The 8,578-nt window shown below is 35.4% G+C and overlaps 1 protein-coding gene across 1 annotated transcript; it reads right to left on the bottom strand.

Annotated features, from left to right (window-relative positions):
• Nucleotides 1-721: 721 nt before the first annotated feature.
• On the bottom strand, nucleotides 722-1,570 carry LOC110890887 (dirigent protein 22). The gene has a single exon (XM_022138532.2). It carries the CDS (start codon nucleotides 1,511-1,513, stop codon nucleotides 938-940), a length of 576 nt encoding a protein of 191 aa, XP_021994224.1. The 5' UTR covers nucleotides 1,514-1,570; the 3' UTR covers nucleotides 722-937.
• Nucleotides 1,571-8,578: the final 7,008 nt, after the last annotated feature.

The raw sequence follows: 8,578 nt of genomic DNA, 5'->3' as shown, positions 1-8,578 counted from the left end.
TCGAAAGATTAGGGAGCAAACTGGCGACAAACTCGAAAGATCAGGGAGGAAAATAGCTATTTTTAAACTATTGGAGCAAAACCGTTAAAATGACCAAACCACATGGAGCAAAACGGAAGTTTACTCTATTTATTATATTATGCAAACCTATAAAATATTTAACCAAAATTAACAGAACCAATTGGTTTAAAATTTTCATTTATTATTATGTTAAGTTGTTAACCCTTAATGGCTGGTCAACCCGTGCTGTCGCTTAAGGCCCAAATTTTTAAAGGGTTCGAAAGTTTTTATAAACTTTTATATATATATATATATACTAAATCGTATATTTAATATACGCATTCATTTATTATGTAAATAAAAGTGTTGGTGGTCGAGTACTCGAGTGGAAAAGCCATCTCAAGATAAAGGAAAAGTCTTAAGTTGAAGTCTAGTGCCACTAGCAAAATTTTATTTTTTAAATCATTTTCCCTTAACCACAATTTTTGGGCCCAATTTTTTTATCCCCCAAAACCTAATTTTTTTTTAAAGTTATCAAAGACGGCTCTGCACTTAATCAAACCTAAATAAACGAATCTTTAATCAAACATATTTGTCAATATACACTCATTTAACTAATCAAACAAATTTATATATTTCAATATGGCAGTCACACCTAAAATCCAAAATATAACATTATAACCCCTAAAATAATATACATAAAAAGAAAACTACAAATTCATAATCATTCCAAATATATAATTTTATTTTATTAAATAAATAAAGTGCTCAAAGTGGTACCAACCAAGACCACATAAGTCATCTAATGGTCCTCATGGACACCATGTTACAAAATGCTACCCACTATAATTCAAAATCCAAAACAATCTCAAACACATAAAAAAGTGGAATGATTACCATTAAACCAAAAACCTTAAACCTTAAACCACAAACAACATCAATAATGCATAACATGCACGTTATACTCAACAACTGCATCTCCTGTCTTCAAATCAAAACTATGTGTACTTGCTTGAACATACCCTCTAGCAAACCGAAAAAGCCCACTTCCTCCTATCACAGGCATCTCCCTCACCTTATGAAACACCGGGTTCCGGCCCAATATCGTTAACGTACTCCCGTTATACTTCCCGGTCGAAAACACAAAGTTCATAGCCATCAAAAGCCCGACTTCTTCCTGCGAAGCCAGCCCGTAAAACCCTTGTGCTCTCCCTAATAACTTTGAGCCCACTTCGGGCTTTTCTGTTAACGGGTCATCGATCATGTTAATCATGCCAAACCCGGTGGGTGTTGTTTTGTTGTTTGTTGGTGGTTGCACAATGTTTACAGCGGTCGGGTTGGGACCGCTGATGATGTCGTGCCAGTAGAAGCGAAAGTGGCTTAGTTTTTCGGTCCGGAGCTTCATCGGATTCCGCTTTACGGATTGTAGGAAACCGGGTTCGGCTCCGGTGGCCGGAAAAGTTTGAGAGATGGTGAAGAGGAAGGGGAGTAAGAAGAGGAAAGTTTTGGTCATTGTGGAATATTGGTTTGGTGGAAAATGAAGATATGAGAAAGTCACAAAGTGTAGTGTGATGGAGGCATCTAATTTATAATGTAAAGTCTACCAACTATTTTGTTAATTAACTAATTAGTTTATTTTATTTTATTAAGGTTAGTTTTTTATTTTGTTAATTAACTAATTAGTTTATTTTATTTTATTAAAGTATCTTTTTAAATCATTATATAATTAAAATTAATTAAGTTTTTAGTTTTTTTTTTATATAATACTACACTATTTTTTTTCCAGAAATTTTATTCATACAATTTGATTGGAGTCCTCCAAGATGCAGAAGATGGTCAATATATTCATAAATAGATTTATTCAGTCGAGTTCCTCTCCTTATGGAACTATGATCTAATTAGTAAAGAATAACGGGTAAAATTGAAACCGAATAGCCACCTTGAATTTTTAGTATGTTTTTTCATGAAATTTTTATTTTTCATTTTTGTATTTATTGATGAGATTCTTGTGTATTTAAAAAATTAATATGAGCATGAACACCATTCGAAAGAAGTGCTAGAACTTGATGATGGAGTAAGTTTATGTGAAATACTGAATTATATTATCTATTATCTATTATATATAATAAATGAAAACAATTTGGGCCACGTGTTGGTAAACGACGGCTACCATTTTTTGGTTTTGGCGCTCAAACCTTTGTCCGCTTTTTTTTTTCAGTGCTGGATATGAAGCCGCGTATTACCCGATTCACATAACATTTTACGTACATTAGAAGAAACCCTAATTCAATCAGCCTCACAATCAAGTCATTTCATCATATTCAATTTCTTCATCTGGATTGACTAATATATTTTCATCGATTGTCATATGTTCATCAAGGCTATCGATTTGAAGATCAGTCGTCCCACATTGGAAATGCATTCTAGGCAATCAGTTAGAACAATACTGGTGGGTAAGCTTTTTTTTATAATGATTACAGTTTGTGATTGCTATTTGTAACGCCCAAATTTCACATTCCAAAATGTAATATTATCATACTATTATGTAACAAAATTCGGGCATGACCCGTTCATATTATAAACAATTCCCTGTAAGACTAACTTGTAATAACTTAAAATACGACACAGCAGAAAATATGAGCCCAAAATTTCATTCTTTATTAGACATAATACTTACAGGAAAGTCCAAATACAAAATTTCATACACTCATTAAAAAGGATTTACCACGTTCCATTATATTAATGCTTCAAGACCCATATTTGTCAAACTATGTGACCGATCCTTTCCGTACAATCCTTACTCTTGACCCGATCTTCAATCCTTTTATCCTTCATAATAATATTAAGTCCTCCCAACCTGCATTCACCACATACATAAACATCATTAAGATTTGGTGACGTCCTTCTTAAATTAAATATATGCAATCAAATAACCACTCCATATTCCTTCTTCTCATGCCAGTCTCTTCAAATAAGCTTTCCTGTATAATAATGCATTCCAATTCTTTGAACCTTCACAAGGTCCTTATGGCGTACCTGCATTCTCATTTCATACTTAAGTTCCCGGTTTAGTAACTTAACACTCAAACATATACACATATCCCATCCATTAGTAAGCAATAATTCCCACTTCGTACACAGACGCAATCATACATATAAGTTAAACACGTACTTCACTACATGAATACGTACACATAAACAAATGTACAAACTATACAAACATACACACTACATAAGACATTCTAAAAGGGTTTGCTAAGACACCCTAAATATAAGCTTCCCAATGAAAAGATCATGTACGTAAGAGGCTACAGGCATTCTTTCTTCTATTCATAATTACCTAACAGTTCCGACTAACAGAAGGTAATTATTTTTCCTGACGGAATACATATAGACGTTTACAATTGTAACCAGGTGGTTAAGCCTTACAATTCTCAAAAACATAAAAGGGATTAGTCATACGTAACTTAAAACGTGTTTAAACGAGTTCGTTATACGGCCTACCTACTGTTTACGGGCCTCAAACATGATTCTGATGCAGGGGAGGCCGGAAATTACGACCTGGGCCATAATTTACAGTACCCGAAACTTTGTTTCGTCCGTTTACGCTAAAACGTGCGTAACTTTCAAACCGTTTAACCTCCCGTTTCTTCCCACGTGACCGTAAATTCGTCCTCTATCATATGGACTCAAAATCTAACACCCGAACTAAAGAAATTCTTAACTTATATGCTTTCGGCTTAATATTCATTTACGAATTATTTGACCCGTTTATGTTTTTATCAAAAAAAACTCATATGTTTGTACTCCAAACTCACATGAGATTAAAATATAACACTTTTACATTATTCGGAGTCCCGTACATGGGGTTTATGAACCTGATTCCCGATATGCGTTAAACTCATGCATTTCAATCAATTATACGTAAGTGAACTTCATTAGTAAAACTTCCTTATTTTGACCCGTTGGTCTACATAGCGAAAACCTTCGCTTCTAAATAACCAAATCTTAATAGGCTTCGATTACCATGCTCAAGTAACTAGCACATAACTTTGCTTAAATAAAATAAGAAGTGATTCGGAAATCACTTACTTAATACTACTTACTTGATATCATCAACAATAACGCATTTCAACATAACTTCTAACAATTATCATACAATTAATCTCTTTTACTACTAAAGAGGGAGTCCGGGAGTTTACTTACCTTACGCATCCATATCCGCTCTCGTTTCCTCATGTCCTCATGACCCGTTAGCCCTTTATGCTTCCATCCATCTTGACATGATCCCTATACTTTCATTGCGTTGCATCCACATTCTTTTTAGCATATAAAATTATACATATGAATGATCATGTCAAATTATATTTCACATTCGGCTTCGTTTTAACTTTACTCGTCAATTTCCAACAACTCAAAGTACAACTAGAGTCACATATTTTCATTCCACATAATTCTTCATGTCATCACATATAGCACATATTGATAAAGCATGTACTTAATGAGATCTAACTTCACACATCCACAACTTTATAGTCGTTTACACTATGGACATCGTTTACATTTCATACTCACATAGTAACACATTTAAAATCACAAGATCATATATGCACGCATCTTAAACAATTTCCTTACATACTATTCATCTCTTAATTTCACAACTAACAAGATCATTCAAAATCACTATCCTTGAACCCGACATCATTCTTACTAGCAACCCCATTCTTGTTCTCTTAAGCATTTCATCGAACACTTGGCGGGTTTCACATTTAAAGCATAATGTACAAATATTCTCATGTTCATCTTCCTAATTCTTGTGCTCACTTGCCATTAACATCTAAATAAAAATCGCATAACTTCACACCATACTAAATCTAACTAACAAAAACCAATAACATAAATCATAACACATCCGAATTTGCATAAGATTTGACATGGGTAGTATACCCATGTCGCCACCCTACCTATAGCAAATGGGGTTTCCCCCAATCTTCATAATAATCAAAATTAAACATACTTTGGCATCTACACATTCATTATAACTAACATTCATGCTTAAATCTTACACTATAATCACAGATTACACAAAACCCACTTGATCAAACATCATTAAAATACCAAATTCAACTTACATGATGGTAGAAACACTTAAGTGATCGACATTCTTGGTTCATGCATTCGATTAGCCCCTCAATCCTCCTTCAATTTGATGGATTTTGGTGATCTAGGGTTTTAACCCCTTTTCCCTTCTCTCCTGGTCGAACATCGACCCACACACACACACACTGAGTGTGTATTTTTGGGGTTTTAATTTTTATTTTAATTAAACATAAACTTTCCTCCTTTTTGACAACCTTGGCCCGTCTAGTTGTTACTTGATCACAAATGTAGCAATTTCCTTCCCTTGATTGTTTTCTTAAACATTTAACCAAGTTTAATAACTTAGTTATTATATTTATTTAATTAAACATGGTACCATTCTAACGAATTTTAAAATTCGCGTTTTGGGATGTTACACTATTAAAGAACTGTTACTTAAAACTGGAAATTTATTAATTCAATTTGTTTTTGTTCGATCTGATCAGTTTGTTTTTGTTTGGTTTTAGGATTCTCTCTGGCTCCTTTGTGTCTCAATCAGTAATAGGGTTTTGCCATTGATTGTGATCTGGATATGAAAACCATCTGATTTTTCTTTATTTTGATGCGTGATATTTGTTCGAATTATAGGCTCAACATGTTAATGTTCATAAACAATGTTTATATAGTGATACTTTATATTCTTTTGGGTAAATTACATTTTTCGTCCTTTATGTTTGTATCGGATTGCAATGGATGCCCTTTAACTTCAATAATTGGAGTCACGATGTGACAACTCGTATTTTCAAACCTTTTCTTCTTGTACTGATCTTTTCATGATTCGTTGTGCGTTGTAATTTGATGACTGTTATGTGAGTTATGTTATGTGAATTAAACAGTATGTGTTGGATGTATGTTTGAGTTACTTGAATGTTATAAGTGATTTAGTGTTATAAGTTCAACCGCACAATGCTCTCGGGTCGCACACTCACCCACAGCCGCACACCCGCTGTTCTTTGATTGTTTTGTTCGGCCCAAATCCCCATCGCATGCGCCTTGGTTCATAGCCCAAACGCAGCCCAAAGTTGGGCCCGACCCACATTGTATGCGCATACACACAAGGGTTTTGTGTGTGATTTCCATAACTTAGCAAAACACAAAACATAATCTCAAACCCTAAGCTCTCTTCTCTCTCCTTGCAACCCGAAGACATCCTTATCTCTTTCGAAGTTCTCTTCGTTTCATCATTCAATCCGGTTAGTATTTAGTGTATTATCATTGGTTAATTATTAAACATGGCATTGGCTGGATGATCGATAACATGATTGTTGTGTGTTCTTGTATGATGATGATTTGTAGGAATGCATGTTAGTGAAATCCTTGATGAACAATTTTGTGATAACCAACTGTTAGAATCAATTAGGAAGGATATGAGATGAAATTGATGAACTAGGGCTTTTGATAAATAACATGATTGAACACGGTTTGAATCAAATGTTTGATATTATTGAATCAGACTTTATAACATGAATTAGTTCATGATGATTAACTAGTAAACTAGGGTTGCATGAAAAAAGATTTCGATGTTTTGGGGAATGGGAGTTACGGATTTGATATGATGATTGCATGATGAGAGGGTCTTGATGTTCACAGATCGGTTTGGTTGAATGTTGTTAATGTTAGTCACTATGATAATGAATGAATGATTAGTTGCTAAAGATGAGTATTAGATGATATCATTAGGTGTTTGATTCGATTTGAATGCTGATTATGTGGTTAATTGTTGTTAATGTTGATTAGGGTTCATATGACTTAATGCAAAATATTGAATTTTGGGTGTTTGATTCGTGGGAAACATGTTGGTCAACTGATTAGCCGTAATTCATGGCAAAACATAACGGGCCGCACACTAATGGTCTCACATTAGTGTGTCGTACAATCTAGGTTGCATGTTGTATAAATGGTTGATGCACATCGCACATTGGACACTCGCACACTCCTAAAGGGTACACACTTGAACAACGTATCGTACAAGCTGCTATTGCATGACCGCACACTATGGTGTGGTCGCACACTCCCACGTATGTCGTACACCATAGTGGGCTGCACAATTGAATTAAACTGTTTAGTTGATATGGGTCGCACATCTGTTTACTTGGGCCGAACCCTGAACTGGGCCACACATTTAATTTGAGCCACACACACTCAAGAGGTGGTCGCACACTCTTGTGTGTGGGTCGGAAACAATGGGCCGCACATTGTTGGACTCGTACACTTTCCGGGAGTCGCACACTCTTGACAGGCCCCTATGTTGGGTCGTACACTTAGACAGTACAGCTTTGAGTCTTCGATATGAACATATGTTTGACTGTTATGTTATACGTGTTATGTGATGAGCATGCTTGTATGCAACGTGTTACAATACGTGTAGAACAATACGTGTGCTACTTGAATACGAACCTGACTTGTATGGTAACCATAATAGGACGTGGTTGACCACATTAGCTCAAGTGACTTTTATCTGCCGAGCTAATCTAAGGTGAGTTCACACTTTTCGTAAAAGCATATAATTCCCGGTGGATTGGGAATGGAACAAACAACAACTATCCCCCTTGGGTGGGATGCAACCTACGTATTCTCCTTGGGTAGAATACGGGCAACCATGTCTCCTTGCGCGGGACAAAATGTTAATTTACTATTTATTTAACATGTTTTAAGCGGACTAGAAGGAACTCCATCTGAAAGTCCCCACACATTTTATACCGATTAATCGTCTAGCCAATGGCGAATGGGATATTAGTTGAATAGCGCTATTAGGTATAACAAGCCTCACACCGTGCCGCAGAGGACAGTAGTGAACCGGTATGCCTAGGCACTTAGTCAATGATGATAGACATTGACTTGGGGCACTAAACATAACCACAGTTAGTTTTGGTATGGTACGGGTTTAGTAGCTTAAAACAATGGGGTAGCTCCCCATGACATGTTTTATAAAGAACAAAGTAATTTAACAAATTTACGTTTTTGGAACAACACTAAATAACTGTGAACTCGCCAACTTTATGTTGACACGCTACTACATGTTTTTTGCAGGTCGTTAGGTACATGGCTGGAGCTTGCACAGATGAATGGTCGTTGTGGCAGGGAACCATTTGTTGGGTTCTCATTGAACATTATGAACTTAACAATTTATTGGGTTTTTAATCTTATGCTTCCGCTAACATTTAAACTTGGTTTTTGGATATTGTTTCGTAAACACTGATCGTATTGGTTTTGATGGCCCTTATTTATTTATTACTTTACTTATTGTACAATATGATTGCTGCCATGATCCTGGTCAGTCACTCGCCTCACGGTAATACTCCGCATGTGGATTTTGAGGGTGTGACACACAATCCATTATTTGTAAAACTCATTACACCCTAGGTTCTTTAGCACTAATCTGGTTAACTTTTTCAGTTAAATCCAGTCATATGCATTGCACATGAGGGTAAATTCTTTT

This window comes from Helianthus annuus, chromosome 11 (genome assembly GCF_002127325.2).
Source record: "Helianthus annuus cultivar XRQ/B chromosome 11, HanXRQr2.0-SUNRISE, whole genome shotgun sequence".
NCBI classification, from domain to species: Eukaryota; Viridiplantae; Streptophyta; class Magnoliopsida; order Asterales; family Asteraceae; genus Helianthus; species Helianthus annuus.
Note: the sequence above shows the minus strand (reverse complement) of the source record. Positions and strands in the feature narration are given on the sequence as shown.

Excerpts from the sequence above, each read along its gene's own strand:
- LOC110890887 (XM_022138532.2), bottom strand. The coding sequence starts at position 1,513 with ATGACCAAAACTTTCCTCTTCTTACTCCCCTTCCTCTTCACCATCTCT.